This window comes from Prionailurus bengalensis, chromosome B3, assembly GCF_016509475.1.
Source record: "Prionailurus bengalensis isolate Pbe53 chromosome B3, Fcat_Pben_1.1_paternal_pri, whole genome shotgun sequence".
NCBI classification, from domain to species: Eukaryota; Metazoa; Chordata; class Mammalia; order Carnivora; family Felidae; genus Prionailurus; species Prionailurus bengalensis.
This window is the reverse complement of record NC_057355.1, coordinates 117,064,221-117,087,015: the sequence shown is the minus strand read 5'-3', so window position 1 is coordinate 117,087,015 and position 22,795 is coordinate 117,064,221. Positions and strand designations below refer to the sequence as shown.

The window sequence follows — 22,795 nt, the reverse complement described above, 5'->3', positions numbered from 1 at the left end:
GTAAACAAAGATAAATATATGTGTTTATGGACAGAACTGTGAAAAAAAGTTACAGGATGGAATGATGTTCAAAAGAGAGAGAACCTGCTTATGGTTAGCAGGTCAGACCTCTGGAGGAGATGATATTAAAGCCCAAGTCCTGATGACCAAGCAACAGCAGGCTTTGTTGCAAAGAGCAGGAGAGAAGAGTTTCCCTTCAGGAGTCATAGCATGTGCCAAGGCCCGGGATGAGGAACGAGCTCAGTAGGTTGAAGTAACAGAAAGGCCAGTGTGACCAGGGCACAAACTGCAGACAAAGGTGGAACTGGTTTCAGGGAGGGCTTAGTAAGAATGCCGGATTTGATTCTAGGTGTAAAAGAAAAGTCAGTGAAGAATATTAGAAAGGGAGAATGACACAGAGTCTTTTACTTGGTAGAGAAGGAGTTGTAAAAGAAAGAATAGAAGCTAAAGTAGTAGTACAGACCAAAAAAAAAAAAAAGGAAACAAAACAAAACAAAACAAAACACCAGGCGAACTAGGAAGTGGAAAGGAAGGCCTGAGATTTCTGACAAGAGAATTGGTAAGACTGGCTCACAAGGCAAGGGGGAGGGAGACCGTATGAACAACTGCACACACGATGGTGCTATTAACAAGGCTGACAGAGTAAGAAAACAAGTCTGGTCCTGACGGTGAGGGGAAGGTTTAGCAGGGAATCAAGAACAATTTAGACAGGATACCTTCGAGATGCCTGTAAGACAGCCAAAAGGATATGATGAGTAGGCAGCTGGATTTAGGTCAGGGGATGGGACTTAGGGGCATATCGATCAAGTTCTTTAAACTGACCTGGATGTCCACAAAATACAAACACATGGGCCACACTCCAGATCTTATGCATCAGAATGACGAGTACATGCACACTTTTAACACGTTCAAGTGATTCTGGTGACAACTGGAGTCTGAGAAGCACCTGTGTAAATAGATTCTAATGTTATAGTTCATCACCTAGGGATGTAAGTCTTTACAGAAAAAAACAATACGTTGAGCAATAATGGTTTGACTAATCGAGAGTTATCTCATCTCCTCCAGACATACAACATTATAGAGGAAACACTGTTCTAATTAGCCATTCTTTCAAATGACATTTACTGAAGGCCACTCTGAAAGTGAATAATTTCATTTCCTAAATATTTCCTTACAAAATACACAAGAAATGGCTCACGAGTAAATCAAGGTCCAGAAAGGTAGGGTCTCTCCCAAAGGACACACAATCAAGAAGAGCCAAAATTCACAAACCAAGATAACACCAATTCCAATCTGCTTTCCACCACACAAAAATGCCACAAAGCTCATGACTATAACATTCACCATCTGTCACATGTCATGTGCAAAAATGGTTACAGTTGACCCTTGAACAAGGGTTTGAAGTACATGAGTCCACTAATATGTGGACTTTTCTTGATAAATACAGTGCAGTACTGTAAATATTTTCTCATGGTTTTCTTAACATTTTTTCTCTAGCTTACTTTATAACACAGTATATAATACATGTAGCATACAAAATACGTTACTTGACTGTTTATATAACCAGTAGGGCTTAAGGTCAACAGTAGGCTATTAGCAGACAAGTTTGGGGGAAGTCAAAAGATATACGTGGATTTTCCACGGAGTAGGGGTTGATGGCTTTAACTCCCATGTTGTTCAAGGGTCAAATGTATAACAAGACAAAGTGGGGTGAGTGCCTTAAGAGGAACAGAAAGGACAATGAAAGTAAGAAGGAAAAAATTACTTCTTCATTTTCACTACTGAAAAGTTTTATAATTGCAGAAGCTATAAACTCTTACCTTTCAAAGCATCCACAAAAGCTACTAATAGCAAAAGTGTTTTACTCCTATACAAAAAGCACTAAGACTCTACCTAACTTAACCTACTACCTCTTCATAGACTTTGGGCCTTTAATTTAAAGGAAAAAAAAAAAAAAGCTACCTATACAACGGCTACAAAGGCCCTGTATAAATCTAGCCCTTTAATTGCTAGATTAAAAGGTCACAAAACAGGTCATCCATGACTAACCTCAAGTGTCCTCATCAGTTAAATGAGAACACAGTGTTTGGGATAAAGAACCTATATACTTGGGGTGCCTGGGTGGCTCAGTCGGTTGAGCGTGTGACTTCAGCTCAGGTCATGATCTCACAGTCTGTGAGTTCAAGCCCATGTCAGGCTCTGTGCTAACACCTGGGGCCTTGAGCCTACTTCAGATTCTGTATCTCCCTCTCTCTCTGCCCCTCCCCCACTCATGCTCTCTGTCAAAAATAAGCATTAAAAAATTTTATATAAAAAAAAGAACCTATACACTTAAAAGTCACTATCATTTATAGTTATTATTGGGAGAACATACACATAATAATCTATAACTGTTAGAGATTTTATGTTTTTCCATTCTTTTTTTTTTTCATGTTTATTTATTTTTGAAAGAGAGACTGAGCATAAACGGGGGAAGGGGCAGAGAGAGGAGATACAGAATCCGAAGCAGGCTCCAGGCTCCAAGCTGTCAGCACAGAGCCTGACACGAGGCTCAAACCCATGGACCGTGAGATCATGACCAGAGCCAAAGCCGGACACTTAAGTGACTGAACCACCCAGGCGCCCCCGTAAGAGATTTTATTTTTACGTGAAATGTTGAATTTTGCTTCAAGTATATACTTCCATCTATCTCAATACTATACAACTAGTAATGTTTCTTCAAATGCTGGCAAATCCTCTTTGCTGAATCAATCACCTGACTCGAAACTCAGGGCCACTCTGTACTTACCTTTTCACAACAGTTCTAATGTTTGTCAACTGTTCATTATCCCCAAGCTAGACTTTAAGTTCCTTGAAGGCAGAAGCTGTGTCTTGTTCATTTCTAATCATTCAACACCTGAGCAGTTATTACGTGTCTTGCACTGATCTAGGTCCTGACAACAAAGCAGTGAACAAAATAGTCTCTGCCCTCCTCAGACCATATACTCCAAAGAGATAAAGAAATATTAATATAGGGGCACCTGGGTGGCTCAGTTGGTTAAATGGCCGACTCTTGATTTCGGCTCAGGTCATAATCTCATCATCGTTGAGATCCAGCCCCATGTCGGGCTCTGGGCTAACAGCAAGGAGCCTGCTTGGGATTCTCTCTCCCTCTCTCTGCCTTTTCCCTGCTGACATACGTGTTCTCTCTCTCTCTCTCTCAAAAATATACAAATAACACTAAAAAAAAGAGATACTAATATATACCAATTAGTAATAAACATTATTAAATAAAGGAGAAAAGGAGGACTAGAAATACTGTAGGAGCTACTCGGTTGCTATGTTACATTGGTTATCAGGGAAAGCCTCACATATAACTGAAATCTGAACAGGTGGAGCAAGTCACACAGATATCTTCAGGAGTCATCCAGAGAGAGAGGGAGAAGAGCAAGTGCAAAAGCCCTGAGGCAGGAACATAGTTGTTATGTTGGGAAAATTCTAAGAAGGCAAAGTGATGGAGTATAACAGAGGGCAGGCTCTGAGGGAAGAAGAGTGCCATGATCTGATTTATGTTTCAAAGAATCACTCGACTCCTGTAACAAGAATAGAGAACACAGAAGCAGTGAACCTCATTAGAATCCTGCAATTATCCAGAGGAGCCATAAATGGTGGCTTGAACCAGGTAGGCGATGATGAGGACTAGCTGGATTTTAGGTTTTCAAAACAGAACTCACAAAATTCGATGAACTGGATGTGAAAAGAAAGATGAATCAAGGAGAGATTTTAAAAGATGAGGAAGAACAGAATTACCATTAAATAAGACAAGAAAGTCAGAGAAGCAGTTTTCCCAGAATCTAGCAAATTGCCCAGGACATAGTAGACGCTCAAATATTTGTGAATTAAATTCAACTGAATAAACTCCCAAAATGAAACAGTAAACTCAATGTATTGCTCTCTACTTATGCTAATTTCCTTTAGTAATGTTTGCTGATTACAGAGACTTAGCCCCTAACACAGCTCACGTGCTCACATGGAAACCTTACACTGCAACACAGCAACTAATCCTTACATCTGAAGTACCAGTTTCAGTTTTAAGTTCACAATTCTCTTGGATGTAAGAGAAATCTGCCATGAAAGCTCTGTGACAGCCTGAGGATTCTTATACCCAAAGTAATTAACCTGTTCGTTAATGATGTCATATTCCTGGAAGGTAGAGCAGTGCAAATAGAACCCCCTAGGGCAGAATTAATTGAAAATTATAACACTTCACGACAAATTTTCAGAATGGGACAAGACTGAACAAGTCCCCTAAAAAAAATAATAAAATAAGAAGTCATCAGCATTTTTTTAAATGTCCTTTTTATCTGCAGCAATAAGTCCCTTCCAAACAATTTTGATGTAAATCTAAAATCTGCTTGGGAATGTAAAATTTCGCACGTCTTCCCCCAAGCAGGCACTTTCCTGCCAATCAGTGAAAAGGAGCTTCACTTAGGAAAGGATCGGGTGTTCTCACTCCCTACAGCACTTCTCAGGCATACTCCCAGATTTTCCAATCCAGCGCCTTTACTATATAGCTCCATAAAGAACCACAAAGTTAACAGAAATACATTAAAAGGAACGCTCCTAAAACAAAAAAGTTATCATCCTTTCCTCCCTTCCGGTTACTTTAAAAATTTAACCGAAGCTTAAAAATATTAACTGAAGTTTAAGTATCATCTCTCTTCCACATTAGTCACCCTAACGCCCCACCCTAACCTAATGTGTTTAAAAACACAAACAAACAAAACAAAACAAAACAAAACAAAACAAAACAGGCGTACAACTTTCAGCGAAAAGACAGCGTAAAAACAAGCCCAGATCGTTCGGAGAGGCTGATCGTACTGAATTCAGCAACAGGCAGCACTTCCTTTTTCCTATCAGTAAACGGCCTTGAACCAATCCAAACAAATCTGAAATGCCAGCCAGATTCCCCGTATCTCCCCCGCTCCCTCCCCCCAAAGCTGGCCTGGAAACACAGCAGCCGCTGACCACAGAGCTGAACAGAAAAGAACCAGCACAAACAATGATTTTTGGAGGCAGGAAGGTCAGGAGCCAGGTTTTCAAACACCACCTAGTCGCGAGTTAGAGCCCGGCCGCCCCGCAATTACATTCCCCACCGAGCCGCACGCACTCCTCCCCCGCGCCGAGGGCCCCGCACGCGGATTCGAGGCGAGGTGGAGCGCGGAGAGAGAACCGCCTCGGGTGAAGGGAGTGCCCAAGGGGTGCCCGGGCGCCCGCGGAACGGAGCGCAAATAAGCACGCGTGCCAAGGATGAATGCGGCGTCCCTTAGGAGCACAGTGCTCGGCGCCTGCCACAAAACGCGGAGGGCAGGGAGCCCCAGTCGGGCTTTCCTCCCCGGGTGCAACGGGCTGGAGGGGCTACAGATTCAGGACCCCTGAGAAGGGGCCCCGGAGGCTACTACTTCCCCGTAAAAGGGTGGGGCACACGGGGGCGCAGGTAGGGGCTGCTGCTACTGCTCCGTCCCTCCTGTCATCACCGACGTAGGGGACACCCTAAAGAGCAGAGAGGGGGGGCCGGGTGGGGGAGGGGAGCACTAGAGCCAGCGGGGCAGTGGGCCCGAGGGGGCGGCGGGCGGGCGGGCGCGCGCGCGCGCCGGGGCGAGGCGAAGGCGCGACCCCGGCCCGGAGCCCGGGAGGCGCGAGCAGCCGCCGGACTGCGGAACGCCAGCGCTGCCCGGCCAGCGACCAGGGGAAGCGGGAAAGGGGCCACCCTCCTCCCCGCCCCCACCACACTCACCATGTAGAGGGTGAAGGGCAGGCCGAGCAGAAAGAGCCACAGGTAGAGGTGCAGCGCGTTCACGAAGGTGGCCTGGTGCGGGTCGTAGTACCAGCCCCCGCTGAGCGCGGCCCACACCCCCTGCCGGAGGATCTGCAGCGTCTGCGACCCCATCCCCACCCGGCGCCGCCGCCGCCGCCGCCGCCGCCGTCCCCGCCCCGGCCCCAGCTCGGCCTCGGTCTCCGGAGCCCGCAGCTGCCCCGTCTATCCCCCTCCGGAGCTCCGGGAGAGCGGGCCGGCGCTCCGGCGGTCGCTAGGGCTGCTGCAGGAGGAGGAGGAGGAGGCAGCGAACGAGAAGGAGGAGGAGACCGAGGAGGCGGCGAGCGGCGGGGCGGAGGAGAGCGGAGAAGAGGAGGAGACCAGCCTCCACAGCGCCGCCGCCATCTTGTCTCCTAACACCCGGAGCCGGAGCCAGGCCCCCGTGCCCGCGGCCCGTCAGCGCCGCCGCCGCCGCCGCCGCCGCGACCCCCGCCGGCCGCCAGCCCTGGGCCCGGCGGAGAGGGAGGCCCGGCGCCCGGGAGGGACGGGGAGCAAGCCGCGCCCCCTCCAGCCCCTCCTCTCCTCTCCCTCCGCCCCCCGGGCCGGCTCTCCGCGGGTGCGCGCAGCGCCTCGGCTGCGGCGGGCGCCTCCTGGCGGCGCCCGGGAGAAGCGCGCGCAGACGCGGGCCGGGCCCGGGACTGGGGCGGGGCGGGGGGGAGTTGGGGTGGTGCTGGGCTCTGGGAGACTCCTTTCTGCCCCTGGCAAACCACCCTGCCAAGTGCCTTGACCAGTCCCCAAACGGGGACCGTCATACTCCCAAACCTTGTCTTTAGAACCACGTCAGCATCCTGGCTGACGTTTTATCGTGTTTATTTTAGTTAACACCTGGGAACAGGGAGGCTAATATCTGCGATGCTTAGTTGAAGGCCAAGCAGAATTCAATACAGCTGGTGACTAATGAAAAGTCACAAACGCGCTCAATTTGAGCAAGAACTGTGTTGGCCCTTGGAGGAAGCTGGGGGCCCTCGGGTGAGAAAAACAGCCACGCCAGGATTGTGAGAATTTACTACTAACAAAGACAGATAAATTAATAGAAATTCCAAGAGACGTAACAGTCTAGGGTAGACAGGTTTATCATTTTATACACGGTGATTTTACATTTTCACGTGCTGTAACTTGTAGCCATTTTTATTAATAGGCCAATCTAAACTGTGGGTCTCATAGCTCTCTTACTGCTGTAGAGACTGGGAATCATCCTTGCCTCTTTGGAACGTTTGTAAGGTATTTCTGATCTCATTGAATGAAATTTTTTTTGAAGTTTGAAGTTTGAGTTTAATTATTATAGCAATAAAAGTACTCTATATGCCTGCATTAAAGCTGCTGGAATTAATCAGAAATGCAAGAGAGCCAAAAGAAACTAGTGCTATTTTAAGAAAAGTATTGAAAAACCATTGCAATACCTCCGGGGCCCATACCACTTTATGGTTCAAATATGTTCATTCCCATTTCATCTGACCTGCACAACGCTAGGGGAAGGACAGCACAGACACTCCCCTTCTTTTATGCATAAGGAAACTGAAGTGTCAAAAAACTGTGTCGTCGTAAGTAATGGTGGTTTGAGAAGACCTCTGAAACCAGCAGTCATTCTAACTGCTGCAACTGAAATTTAATGTAGAAGTTTATTTCTCAGCACTCCACCTCATCCATTCAGACAAGAATTTGAACGGATCAGTACTGCTAGGCAGCTTTTGGTTACCTGTGGCCAGTTTAAACATATGACCAATGGTTCTCAAGTGTATTCTCAGGACCAATTGTGTCACCACACCTGAGAACTTTGTTAGAAATGCAAAGTCTCGGGCATCGCTCCAGAGAAACTCTGGGTGTGGGACCTAGCAATCTGTTTGTTTGTTTATTTTCAGAGAGAGAGCACAAGTGGGAGAGGGACAGAGAGAAGGAGAGACAATCTTAAGCAGGTTCCCGTGCCATCATGGCAGAGCCTGGTGTGGGGCCCGAACTCAAACCATGAGGTCGTGACCTGAACTGAGATCAAGGGTTGGAAGCTTAAGTGACCGAGCCACTCTGGCCCGTCCCACAACAATCTGTTTTAACAAGCCCTCCAAAAGATTACAATGTACCTTAGAGGTTGAAACTACCATTGTAGAACACTGTCCCCAGCCTTGATTTGTTTATTTCCTTGTGACCACAAAGCCATCAAGTTCCAATAAGATGCCTTCATATTGTGAGAAACAAATGAACACTGGCCAAAATATACTTTAAAATAGATTAGTATGTCTGGGGGCACCCGGGTGGCTCAGTCAGTTAAGTGTTCAACTCTTGGTTTTGGCTCAGGTCCTGATCTCACAGCTTGTGGGTTCAAGCCCTGCATTGGGCTCTATGTGGACAGCACAGAGCCTGCTTGGGATTCTCTCTCCCTCTCTCTTTCTGCAACACCCCTCCCTCCCACTCCTGTTCCCTCTCTCTCTCTCTCTCTCTGCCTTTCTCAAAAATAAATAAACATAAAAATGTTTATGTCTGAAAGCACAATCAAGTTTAAATAATATAATTTGACAATGAAACTAGTGGTCTTGAGGCTTGGGTTTAGACATAAGGTATTGTCAACTGTTCATTTGTTTCTCCTAAAAGAGACAGGAAAGCTCTCTGAGCAGGTTTTGGAAGTGATCCCAAGCACTTCCAACACAAACAAAGATGTAAACAAGGATAAAATTCCAGTACCACATCAGTTTCCACACCAGCAAATATCTGCTTTCGTTTAATGTAAAAGGATTAACTGTAATAAGGGTGAGGTAGACTGGAAGAAGCAGAGACCAGACCTAGATACATCATGGAATTGGAGGCAGACCCAGCTGGCGTGATGAGCAGGCAACCGGAAGACAGTATCTGAAGGGTAGGGCACAGGCAGCAGCCAGGAAAGCAGCCAGCATGACGCTGGTTCAACACAGAGAATGCAAGTGTTGTAAGCCAGTGGGCAGCTGGAACACAACCTTGGGAAATCCAGGAGCAGACAAAAATTGGGAAATTGTGGCAGGCGTTAAGAAAATATGTTGCTTGTAGCAAAGCCCCAGCTTCAGTGCTGTCTTCCAGGTCTGGATTCCTCTCCTTATAAGGAATTGATGAAAACAAATAGAATTCAGGGCTTTGAGATCATGTACTGGACAAGCTTGCAGGGCAAGGACTTGGGCTCAGGGTGATAAGACAGGTATCCAAAGGCTAGATGTGGCAAAGGGAGACATAAAAACAAAGCAGGAACTTAATACCTAGAACTGAGACTGAACTTCACATTGATCACGGTTGCCTTGTACTGAGGTCCCAGAATGTTAATACAGAACTCTCATTCCCTTCCAATATGGCTGGGATTGATCCAGGAGCCCAGAGATGAGAATCGACTGACAACCAGCCACTGAGTGAAAGGGGGCCAGCAGAATAAGCAGGCCCAGAAGGCAGGGAAGGCAGTTATAGACTACATTTTTCAGCCCTGGACTGGCAAACGCCTTTTAGAAAAATGCTTATTAGCTAAGTTAGCCATTGAACGAATTCAATGAAATGGATGACCTTTTTGAAAGACTGACTCAGTCTTTGGAGTGGGGGTGGAAGGAGAGAACCCTACAATGCTTTTTATCTGTAGCTTTCAACATGTTTATGAATGCTGCCACAATGAGCTTTCTATTTTATGGACAGGGAGCCAAGGCACAGAGAGGTTAAATGGTTTGCCCAAGGTAATATACCCTAAATTATAAGAGCAGGACAAAAACTGAGGAATCTAATTTGCTAAGTGTTAGTCCTCTGAGCCCTGCACAAAAGCTATTAACAATGATACACTTAGCATGTCAAAGTTAGCGGCAGTGACATACTACCAAACCACCACCTGACTTCTGCTCATCTTTCAGCTAATTCTATTAAAATTATACTTCCTGACTTCATGGGCCCCTTGAGGACTGGGGATGCTCTGCCAGCGGGTGCTCCTCTCCTGCCTGAAAGGAACAAAGCTGAGTGTGCAAAACCTTCTAATAACCCCCACGCAAGCCCGCCTCGGAGCAGAGGCAAACAAACCGCAGCTCTGGTCCGTTTATGCAGCAACAATTACATACCTTGGACGTTATCGCCCAAGTGTCCCGCCAGCAACCTGAATGTAGCAGGTATCCATGTTTTTTCTCCCTCAACCCAAACCAGCCCTTCTTCTGATGTGTTTCTCTTCATGAAACCGGTATTTTCCAACTAGCTCCAACCTGAAACCTCACATACCCTCCCCCGTGGTCTAGTCTCCTGCCGTCTCTCTCCTGCCTCACCCTTCCTTCGCAAGGTCGATCTAACCATCCTGGTGGCTACCCTCATCAACTTGTACCACACAGCCTCTCTCACCTCCAATCTCTCTTCAAAATCATTCTACCTTCCACCAACAAATCAACGCCCCTAATCCACTTTTTCTGTGCCCCTCCTTTTCTCAGAAGCTTTCAATTCCCTCCTGGTGCCTCCAGTACTAAAGGTATACTCTTTAGCCAGGCCTTTAAGGTCCCCCCCAACGGAATCCCACTATCCTCTCTAACGTAGCTCCCACTACTCCCAATCGTAAACCCTTTCAGTATATCCATTTATTTAATTTAATCTACACGCCCGTCCGTTTATTAATTCCTGCCTCTATGCTTTTACTGAGGCCATTTGCCTTACCTAGAAAAACTTATTCCTCCACCTGCCTACTAAAGTCTGCTGTGACTAACTTCAAATCCATTCATCTATTTTTTTGAATAGCCTAAAGCACTCCTTTGTTCCATTCATGTTAACGCTGAACTGTGGGCTACTGTGTAGCCCTCCAACCAAATTGTACATTCCTTGAGGGCAAGGCACTTCTCAGCCTGTCCCACAATGCCTAGCAGAAAGCTGTTATGATCAATTGACAATCCATGTAAGTTGAAAAAATAAAGCATTACAGGGGCGCCTGAGTGACTCAGTTGGTTAAGCGTCAGACTTCAGCTTAGGCCATGATCTCGTGGTTCGTGAGTTCGAGCCCCACATCGATCAGGCTCTGTGCTGACACCTCAGAGCCTGGAGCCTACTCCTAATTCTGGGTCTCCCTCTCTCTCTGACCCTCCCCCACTTGCACTCTGTCTCTCTCTCTGTCAAAAATAAATAAAGATTAAAAAAAAATTCTTTTTTTTAAAAAAGAAAAAAATAAAGCATTACAGAAGGCAATGACTTTTCAGTTAAAGATTTCACCTGTCTTAGGTTTCACCTGGTAACTCTTCAACATTCAAAGGCATTATCACCAGCTTAGAAAAACTATGGAATGAAGGTTAGGATAATTTGGAAGAGAAAGGAAGTGCCTTAGAATCCTTCCCTGAATCTCTTTTTAGTTATATGCTACATACCATTTTATATCATATCAGGAAAATAAATGTCAAAGCAGGGGAGGTGAATTTCCCAAATCCTACATTATATAATTATAAAACACCAATCAATATCTGGGTACAGAGCTAAATAAGTAAAGCACCTCATCCTCCTTGGAAATCTCAATCTACTGTGTTTTTTTTTTAAACTTTTTTATTTTTTTTTTTATTTTTTTTTTTTTAACATTTATTTATTTTTGAGACAGAGAGAGACAGAGCATGAACGGGGGGAAGGCCAGAGAGAGAGGGAGACACAGAATCTGAAGCAGGCTCCAGGCTCTGAGCTGTCAGCACAGAGCCTGATGCGGGGCTCGAACTCACAGACCGTGAGATCGTGACCTGAGCGAAGTCGGACGCTCAACCGACTGAGCCACCCAGGCGCCCCTTTTTAAACTTTTTTAAAAATTTTTATTTATTCATTTATTTAAGTAACCTTTATACCCAACATGGTGCTCGAACCCACGACCCTGAGATCAAGAGTTGCATGATCTTCCAGCTGAACCAGCCAGGTGCCCCGCTACTGGGTTCTTTTAAATATCAACTCCATGTGAGGAGGTTTTGTGTCATCTTGAGGGGATCTTCTGATATATCTCAAAATCCCAATCCACTATTCTTAAGCTCACACACAACACTTTTAGGGCAGGGCAATGAAAGGAAGGGGAGTGTATAAGATATCGTAAAACTCCCCAGATGCTGGTAATCCCTGAATTAGAAACAATAGGCACATGCATTATTTCCCATCTTTTCACATTTAAGGATTCTTCTATCTCAACGGATGTCTGATGTGTTTGTTCCATATTAAAGGTCTTGCTTACCTTTCTGTTTCAGCCACAGTAGCGTAATGCTGGCGGGACCTGTTGGACCAAGTGATCTCGCTGGGTGATTCCCTGAAGAGCACACCTGATTGGTAGCCGTCAGTGTCATCTAGAACACCTGCCTGTCGTTACGCAGAAAATGAGAGTTGTCACCTCTGGAGGCTGGATGTCTGGCTCTTCTGGCAAGAACATTCCTTGGTGGGAAGTGGTGGCCAGTAGTGGAAATGTTACGGGGTGTGCGATCAACCTGTGTTTCAATTCAGAGTCATCTACTTTCTAAGTCTGTCCTAGCCCCAAATCAAGAAATCCAAGCAGAATTGAAGAATTCTGGGAAGTTCAGTGTGGCGGACTCATTGCATTTAGTTTCGGTAGTTTTTTATTTATTTTTAGTTTTTCGTTATTTTTTTAAGTAGGCTCCATGCCCATTGTGGGGCTTGAACTCACGACTCTACTGACTGAGCCGGCCAGATGCCCCTCAATTACTTTTTCTAGCAGCAAAAATAAACAACGATGTAATAAAAAGATCTGTCCCTTGGAGATTTTCCATAGCTTTCTTTATGGAAACCTTGACAGCACATGGGAATGTATTTCTTACGAATTTTGTTTGTTCTTTTGGCTTTGTTTTTGGTTTTGGGTTTTATTTTTGTTTTTGCTTTGCCTATTGTCACTGGGATTCAGCAGCTGTTAATATACATCACCATTTTCTAATTATGCACAAATAGTGTATTTTGTATATATGTCCCAGGGAATGATATCTTCAGGATGAAATCTCCCAATTAAATCAGTAGAGATCATGATGCAAACTAAAAGCTCCTAGTCCATCCAGTTTTCTCTTTCTCTCAGTATTTCCATTGTTTAAACTCATTTTGCTCTCACGTCCTGTGACAAGTGTTTTTCAACATGTAACCCATGAATCCCGCACCCCCAAATCACAATCTATTAAGAACATTCCAAATTCTAGTACATCTCTACGCAGGGTATCGAAAAACTCCTCCAGTGTTGGCAATCCCTGAAGCAGAGAATTAACATGAGCACCTATTGTTTTCCATCTTTTGCTATCAAAAGATAGAATTCCAAGCAGTCAAGAGAACATTGAAGGAGCTTTTAACAACTGATATGGGTTGATCTTTAAGATATACGGTTAAGTGAAAAAAAAGAAGTGTAGGACAGTGTGTATAACATGCTGTTGTTTGCATAAAGGGGAAAAAAAAGCATATTTTGTATGGGATTGTGTATTGAATGTCCCTAACAGAACATCTGAGACAATGGCAGCAGGAGTTGCCACAGGGGTGAGAGAAAGACTTACTTTTCATTGCATGTCTTTTGTACTTTGTGAATTTCATGTCACATGCACATTACTCGTTTTTAAAAAATAATAAGTTGGAAAATAACGCAGATCCTTAGGTTCCACTTAGGTCTCACTAACGTGAAATCTCTAACACGTGCCCCAGAGATCTGCATGTTAAGGGCCCTATCCTGAAACCTGTATTGAGAACCACTGTCCCCAACCGTTCTTTTTTTTTTTTTTTTTTTCTTTAAGTCCTTCCTTCTTTTCTTTTTCCTGACCCCCCTCCCACCACCACCACCACCTCTCCTGCCCTCAGTTCCTCATCTCGTGTAGGGGTTTGCAATGCAATCATTCCAAGGCCGGTGCTTTTTTCACTCCTCTCCCTCCCCCTCTCACCATCCACCACACCACAACCCAGGACGATCTGCCTCAGCACACAGGCTAACCTCCCAGGTTCTAACCTCAGCTGCCACCTGGATTCTTCCTGACAGTTCTTTGGTTCCCAGTTATTAGCTGTTTCACCCCTCGTAATGACTTTTAAAAGCTTGCCAAACCTGTTGGGATGAGCACTGGGTGTTGTATGGAAACCAATTTGACAATAAATTTCATGTCTTTAAAAAAAATAAAAATTAAATTAAAAAAAAAAAAAAAAGCTTGCCAATGTTCTCAAGACATCTACACCCCTCTCGCTCCCGTAGGCACAAAGAAAATAGAGGATATCAGACTGGCATCTCTCAATTTCCTGCCCTCCTGCTTCTATATGTATCTACACATGCATCCATCTTCCCTTCCCTCTTTTTTTTTCCTTCTCTGAGTGGAACAGGAGTCGTTCTGCCTGAGGAACTCGCTCCACCTGGCTCTCTGGATGCCCCTCCCGCAATCTCTGAACCATACTCAACCTGTTAACCTTGACTCCTTGGGCACCAAAAAGCATTCTCATTCTACTGATTCTTTCCTTCAGCCTACCAACAGGCACTGTCCTCCATAAACTTTCTGCCTGCTCCAGCGTCCACCCTCCTTCTCCTCTGCTTCCCAGCCACGTTTCTTAAGACTGGAAGGATGCTCCTCACCTGCCTTGAACTTAACTCTGGTCACTGCTCTTGCCCCAAGTCACCAGTGATTTCCTGGTTGCCAAGTCCAGCAGACACTTTTTGGTCCCTGTCTTATCTAACCTTTTTGCTCCTGGGTCATTGCACTCTCTTCCTGGTTTCCTGTCACCTCCCTCCCTGATTATCCTAGACTCGGTCTCCTCTATGGAGTCCTCCTCGCATTCCTCAAAGGTTGTCAGTGGAGTAAGAAGGGGAAAAAAAACGTCCTATTCCCCACTTCCAGGGGACGCTAGAACCTCCCACCCTGAGTCCTGTAGTGACCTCAGCCTGTGGAAAGTACCAGAAAGTGAAAACCGAGTCCATATGAGGGGCGATTAGAAACACATCACCTCCAAATTATTGGTGCAAATTAGTGTCTCGGGAGCAGAACAGTAAGGTCTGCTGTAAGTATTCCAGCTGTGATCTATATTTGCTTTTGGGGTTTCATTTTAAATCCTTCACTCCTAATAGCCTCAGGCTACTAGGAGTTCTTAAACTTCTAATCTCTAATTTATGAAGAGCTTTTTATAAGCATTTATTTATTTAGCCTTCAGGCTTGTACTTTGAAAACCTGACCTTAACTTATTGGGATTTGCTTGGCCCAGCCTCTCTACCAATCTGCTTCCAAGTGGCCTTTTTGGCTGGTATTTAGTTTTTCATCATAAAAAAAATTTTTTTTTTTACTTTTTTTTATCAGAGGAAATATAGAAAAGGGAGCTAAAACTCACCCAGTAGGCCCCCTACCCAGTCACAGCCACAGAAAATGTTGGAATCCTTCTCTGTCTCTCCACTCCATCCCCCTGGCTACTTCTGTACCATATTCTACTCGGAGTTCAGAGCCTGATTGGGAAAGTTTCTATGTCAACACATGCCATGTGCCTTGGCAGTTTGCTAAGTCTGAGAAACTTCAGGAGGTATTTTTTTCCTTCTGACTTACCCATGTGTTTCATAGATTCTTGGAAATACTCCTCTGTGACATGGGTATTAGCCTACAGCTTCAAGTAACAGAAAATTGGATTCAAACTCACATAAACGATGAGGAAAAGTGTTGCTTCATACCGCTGCAAGCCCAGGAGGTAGGGCGGCTTCAAGGGCAGTTTAATGTAGTGGTTCTGGATCTGTTTCTCTGCAGTCTCCTGACATGACCTCCTCAATGGGTTGGCTTTCACCTAAAGCTGCTCCCTACATGGAGGCAAAAGGGCTGTGGCGGTGACTGGTTCCACCTAGAAATGCCATCAATTGAGGCGCAGTTCACCTAAGAGCAAGGGCATGTCTTTCCCAGGAGCCTCTGGCATTCTTGAGACAAGCCTTGTTCTCAGGGCAGTGATATACACTGACTTTGGCCACGGTTCCTGAACCAGTTACTGGCCATGGGAAAGGACTTGCCCTTAGACCAGCCAGTCCCAGATGTAGACTGAGACACAGCGGGTATGTTGGGAGTGGTAGATGCCTAAATAAAACTGGATTATGTTAAGAATCAGGGAGAAGGCTGGGGTGCCTGGGTGGCTCAGTCAGTTAAGTGTCCAACTTCAGCTCAGGTCATGATCTCACGGTTCATGGGTTCAAGACCCTTGTCGGGCTCTGTGCTGACATCTCAGAGCCTGGAGCCTGCGTGGGATTCTGTGTCTCCCTCTCTCCCTGCCCCTCCCCTGCTCGCACTCTGTCTCTCTCTCTCTCTCTCTCAAAAATAAACACATTAAAAAAAAATTTTTTTTTTAATCAGGGAGAAGGAATATGGATGGAACAGGTAGACAATCACACATGGGTTTAGAAACTTGGCCATTTAATCATTTAATTTATGAATCAAATTAATTGTGTTTAATTAATTACCATCAGCAAATTTTGGCCTATTATTACTTTGTATTTCATTTTTGAAGTTTTAATAGGTGATACCTTCACATAGTTCAATAGGTAGGAAATATCAAACACCAAACAAAAAGTACATACAGTGAAACATCCTTTCTATTACTGACCCCGGATCCTCTGTCTCCCCCTCCCTGTGTGCTCCCCCACCGCCACCACTCTTGCATGCCCTCTCTGTCTCATAAATAAACATTTTAAAAGTTTCATTTAAAAATTAAATAAAAGTGGAGCTGATGCCAAATTGCTCTACCGACTGTTGTGCCAATGTATACCCCCACAGGCACGGTATGAAAGTGCCCGTTTCAGAATACCCTTATCCACAGGGCATGTTATCAGATTTCAGGGATCTATGCTAACCTGATGAATGAAAATTGTCATCTCAGTATGATTTTAATTTAAATTAATTTCTTCTATTGTGAGTGATGCCGAGCCACTTCTGTGTGCCTAGGATCCGTTTCTTCCTCTTCCAGCCAGTTCACATGCTTTGCCTATGTTTGTATTACACCATTAGTCTTTCGCTTTCTGATTTGCGGGAGCTCATACGTTAAGGGAAATTAGTCTTTGGTCTGTAATACAGCTGCAAATGTTTCCATCCAATTTGTCATTTGCCTTTTGACTTTGCTTATGGTTTTTTTCCTTGCAGCAAACGTTAATGTTATGGGATTGAACATACCAATCTTTTCTTCCACGGTTTTGAGTTTCATGTCATAATTAAAAAGGCCTTCCCCTATTCCGAGGTGAAAAACTCTGTTTTCGTTTCTTCTAAGAGAGAAGATGGCTTCATCTTTATACATTTAAATATTACGTGCACTTGGAATTTATCCTGGAATAATCCAACTTTTTTTCCCCGTTTGATTGACTTTAATTTTATGCAGTTACATGATAATGTCTCTTCTTGCTTTATGACACTGAAAGTATTGCCAATATTCTCTGTAAATGTTTTAAAACATCTCAGTTTTCATTGACTCTAATTAGTAAAACAATAACTCAGAGGGTTTCTGTAACTTACCCTAGGCCATGATATGGGTTGGAGGTTGGGGAGACAATGGGGTAAAAAGGTCTTGAAATCATACAAGGAATAATGCTTGTGGCATATTCATCCAGATGGCTATTTGCAAATGTCCTTGCTCAGGACATGAACTCACAGGATAAACAATTGAAAACAACAAAGTATAGCTTAAGTGATTTCAGTCACTTAAACCTGACATGTTTAATGTTCTCTTTATTAATTTAGGTTCTTTGTAGACGTGGCATGATTAACCTCCCGTAGAATTAGGCCAGGTAGCTTGCCCCTGGGTGCATTATAAGATGCTGCTGAGCCCCCAGAGTCTTAATCAAGAGGCAGAACACGGGGTATGAAACCCCCTCCCAGGCTACCCAAGGACAGGGGAGCTCAGCAGGAAAGACAGAATGGAGACACATCTTCGTTTCTTAAGCTATGGATTTTAGCAGTGGGGTTGGCCAAACCCCGATACCCAGGGACACTTACTCAACTCCCTTCTACTTCAAGGAGGATGAAACACGCATTGTGATTCTCTGGTGGAATAAAAACTAACATCTATCCACAGCAACAGAATGTCATGGTCACTGTTGAGTAAAACTCCTTTGGCAAATCCAGACAGACTTCTGCTGTAGCACTGTCACATCGCATTATAGTTATTTGTTTATGTCTCTATCTTTCCCAGGAGACCGGGAGGTTTTTTTTAAGGGCAGAAATTCTTGGTCTCCTTCGAATCCCTATAGCTTAGTACACCCATCCCTCTCTGTAGGAATGTGTTTATTGCATGCTTTCGCTGCTTATATATCCCACACTTCAATACTTGCCATTCGCCCAACAGCTACGTGTCAGCCATTGAGCTAAAGAACTCCCGGTGCATTGCCTTTTTCTTCTTCTTTTTTTTTTTTTAATTTTTTTTAACGTTTATTTATTTTTGAGACAAAGAAAGACAGAGCGTGAATGGGGGAGGGTCAGAAAGAGAGGGAGACACAGAATCAGAAACAAGCCCCAGGCTCCGAGCTGTCAGCACAGAGCCCGATGCGGGGCTCGAACTCACGGACCGCGAGATCATGACCTGAGCTGAACTCGGACCCCTAACCGACTGAGCCACCCAGGCGCCCCTGCGTTGCCTTTTTCAATGCACACAACGGTGCTATGAGGTGGGTACTATTATGTTCCCCCTTGTAATAGTGAGGAAACAAGAGACAGAGAGGTTAAGTAACTTGCCCAAGGTCACACGGATAAACGTTGGTGGAGCCATGATTCAGATCCCAGATGGTCTAACTCCATTAAATCTAATGGCCTATTACCACTAAATCTAATTTTTTAAGTTTTATTTTTAAGTAACCTCTACACCCGACATGGGGCTCAAACTCACAACCCTGAGATCAAAAGTCACGTGTTCTACAGCTGATTGCCACACGGTAGAATAGAACCTCTAATTTATTGGGAAGGATGTGGGAAGGGGATTCAAAGAGACTGGGTTCATTTCTGGATTGCAACTCACTGACGGTTGCTTAAGAAAGTGCATCTGTTTCCTCGTCTGTGGAATACATGATAAAATGACCCCTTTATCTCGGGCTTGCTGGGGGGATTAAATGAGGTTTAAAACAATCTGCTGTAAATTGCTAAACAAGTGTCAGTCGCCATCCACTCCCTGCACAGTAGCCCTGTAGGCGTCCAGCTTTTTCCTGCTGCAAGTCAGGAAAAGCTTCCTCCATCTTGCAGCACGTACATTACTTTCTGATGGTGAAAAAGTAATTTCTCTACTTTGGGGTGAGTTGAAATCCTTTTCCAACCCAAATGTCAGGTCTGCTTAAGCAGCTGCTAAAGGAAAAGGATTATCCCAGCTCCTGCTTGTGGCTGCTCCCACTGAGTCAAACCTCAGCTCAGAGCCAAGACTCTGACACCAGCTCCTTTCCCAGCATCATAGGCCAGTATCCTGAGATCTGACATTAGCCATCAGGAATGTCTTAAGCGGTAGCTGACTGGGAAAGGCAACTGCCAGTGCTAAGGAAATACGTTAAAACTCATTTTTTTTTTTTTTTACAGTAAAAGTCACAAAGATAGACAAAGATGCTGAGTTGACTCATACCCCTCAATACAGAGTAGTCATCTTGATGGTGATACTCATCCTGACGATGCTGAACAGGTGGCCTACTCTGTCAGCCACGGGATCCAGAGCTTCTGGATCACAGTGTGTATCATTATGTCATCTGTGAGGGGGAAAGTGGATGAAGGCTCCAAGATCCCAAGGGTTTCAGTTAATAGGAAAATTTGATTCTGCTGTAGTCACTAAACTAATAGAAGGGAAATAAGGAGTCAGGGTGATAAGGGTGGGGAGCATAGACAGGAAGCATGTAGGAAAATGCCCTATAGGCTTGTGAATGGCACTAGTACAAGTCCAGGCTGAATTAGCTTGGAGTCTGAAACAGACTCTTAGTCCCACACACAGAAGCTGGGAGCTCCCTCCCCAGCCATTCTGATCACATTCTCCTCTTGTCAAGCAAACTCCACTTCCTTTCTCTATGTTCTACTTTCCAGCTGTGAAAGTAGCTACTTTCTAGTGGCTTCTCTTACAGGAATGAGGGGCTTAACTATTCCTGCCTGGGTTGGAGCAGGATGGGGAAGGTATCTCAGGAGAGTTCTTACCTTCTTTTGCCTACCCTCATGAGCATCTAGCCCCCAGTGCCCAGAACCTGTTCTTGCTTGCTTGGAAAAAATCCAAGCCATCCCCCAAAGCTCACCTCTCCCATGAATCTGTCCTTGACTTTTCCCTTTTCATAATACCTACAACTAGTACACAACAGAGTTAATGGACATACAGACATATTCTTCTCTGTCTGATGTGTGCTGACCTTTTGTTCCCAAATAGATTATAAACTCCTTGAGGACAGAACCACATCTTAAACTTCTTGAAATCACGGGCCTGATTCTAGGATTTGGCAGTTAGTACAGTTGGGAACATCTGAGGCGCTTGAGTGTCTCTAGTCTGGGGAATTTAAGGAGCCCAAGGCTGGTTTCTTAAGAGAATAGCATCAGATCAGCCTTGTGTTGGGCCTATGCCAGACTTTCCCCTGATTCTAGTAGCTGGTCACCTGCCTGGAGATTAAGTCCCTTTTCTGGGACCCTTGCTGTATCCCATTTGTTCTAGACTGGGTGCGTACTCTTCTTTGTCAATCCCCCCAAGAACCCAAATCCCACCACCATGCTTTCTAAGGCACAGTCCCTCCTACCCACTACCCCGGGCAGCTAACTGGGGTTTCAGACTGCCCAGACCTCTCTACCATGTGGGCTGTGCCCCACCCACCTGTGGCTCCTCTCTCAACCTCCCTGGCACTAACCAGCTAGCCCGTCTCTCCATCTGACTCTTTCTGCCAAGACCTTCTGGAAATGCCTGCCTTGCTCCAAGGTTTCTGGCTGGTCTCTGAGTCCTTTCCACTCTGCCATCAACTGAGCCACCATTCCAAGACTTTAAAAAAATATTCACCTCGAAGTTGGAGACAAACACACACACACACACACACACACACACACACACACACACACACACTCATATCCACAAGTTCATTTATCACTTAGGAAGATTTCCACTACCTTCCTAAATGAATACTCTCTCTCTTCAGGCATTTCTCATCATTGCTGAGTCTTCCAACATCCAGCTTGGAATTTTCTTTAAATCAAAGGAGATCATTTACTCCAACCCTCTTATTTTATCCCCAGTCTCTATTTTACTACTCTACATTTATGCTTATTTAGAAGCCAGTGGCATAAGATTTTTGCTAATGATGACTTTAGCAAGGGATTCTCTTTGTCCGTTAGTAAATCGCCACGGTGCTAGAAGACTTTATAGGAGGTCTCAACTCGGTAATCAGTTACCATCAAAATGCATTTATCCATTGCTAAAATGAGATAATTTTCTTCTCAACCTCAGAAAGGAGACACACAGAAGTTCTCTCTCTTTCTCTCTCTCTCTCTCTTTCCCAATGTGATCAGCCAGCTTTCTGTCTGGAACAATCAAAATACCTCCCAGCTGGAATGACAGCATCATTTTATTGACACTGAAATAGGAGAGTGATAAAGTAAGTCTCAGCAGACACAGCAGAAATGCACTGCTTTTATGATTCGTATTTCAAAAATGATGCCATGAAACCAAAAATGCAAAGCATTTTGTGTTGGCAAGAATGTATTAAAGGCAGTCACCTCAGTCGAACCTTTCACACTCTAGAGGAAGTAATCCCCACCCCCTACAATCCCTACAATCCCTACAATACCCACCCCCACCCCCCTCACTGCCAGGTTCCAGTGGACAATAGATTTCCTGCAACGGTTCCCTCACTGTTCTCTATGCTGCAAGCTGGCTAAGAAACCTGGGGTATTTCCTACATGGTGATCTTGCTATAGCTTTGGAGGTACTAAGGAGAATTGCCGTGGAAGCAGCATCACCAGGATTATGCCTTGCCCAGCCCTGCCTCTTGACAACGAGCTGAATCTGTCCACACTCTCCAAACCCAGAATCTACAGGGTGTGTGTGTTACATCACTCTCAGTGTCCCCCCTGTATAAAACTCCCAGGAATCCCCTCCCCCTGCAGGTTTCTATAGCTTCTTTCCCACTTCTTACTTTGACTTCTCTTTTCAGACCCAAGTAAGGAAAATGACGCTGGCTCATTTTATGAGCCACGTAACTCTAGAACAGTGCCACTGAAGGGAAACAGGACAGGACTCACAAAGGATGAGCTGGAATCCCGGGACCTCAGTCAGATCTTTGCTGTCAGGGTATTACAAACCCTCCTTCTTAAAAATGTTTTTCAGCTCACGGCATCTACGGAGCACTCCTCCTTAAGTAGAAGCTGCTGCTTGCATGTAAACATCACTGCATCTGAAGTCTTATTCCTGGACATTGGTTATGAGTCAGTGAAAAACCCCAAATGATCTATGTATCAGCCTGCCCTTTCAGTTTACATAACAAACAAGAAAAAGGGCTGAGCTCAATTTGCTGGAATCTCCCTCATGACAGTTCATCACTATTTTGAAACAACTGTTGGTAAATGTTAATGCTAAAGAAGGGGCTTACAACAAATAAGTAGAAATGAAAGCAGAAATGAGGCCATTTACGCAGCCTCAGTTTCCATGACTCTACAAACATGCATCAGTCAACGACACAGCTCAAGCAGGAAAACCAATATACTTTTTATGGGCAGAATTCTAACATGGTCGCCCAGACGTCTGGTGCCTGGTATGCTCAAGCCTTCTAGCTGGTTGGTCAAACACTAACCTAGGCCCTGCTGTGAAGAAATTCTGTAGATGTAATTAAGATCCTAAATCAGTTAACCTCAAGATAGGGAGATTGTTTGGGTGGTCTTGACCTCATCACATGGCCCTCTACATCCGGATCTAGAGGTCAGAGACAGAAAAAGTCCAAGATATTTGATGTCTGAGAAGGACTCAACAAAAGGGAGACCCTCCATTGCTGGTTTCGAAAATGGCAGGGCCAGGAAGCTAGCAAGGCAACAGTCTCTAGGGGTGCTGAGAGCCGGCCCCTGCCTGACA

General features: G+C 44.9%; 1 protein-coding gene across 6 annotated transcripts in view; it reads right to left on the bottom strand.

The window, feature by feature from the left end:
- Positions 1–6,418, bottom strand: part of PCNX1 (pecanex 1) — a 167,767-nt gene extending 161,349 nt beyond the window's left edge. For 5 of the 6 annotated variants that reach the window (XM_043556485.1, XM_043556484.1, XM_043556482.1 and 2 more), the window contains exon 1: positions 5,777–6,319. In XM_043556485.1, the coding sequence (XP_043412420.1) occupies positions 5,777–5,929 (153 nt within the window). In that variant the 5' untranslated portion in view covers positions 5,930–6,319. Of the gene's footprint in view, positions 1–5,776 lie in introns of all 6 variants that reach the window. The other variant, XM_043556481.1, reaches the window with a different exon arrangement.
- Between the last annotated feature and the right edge of the window lie 16,377 nt (positions 6,419–22,795).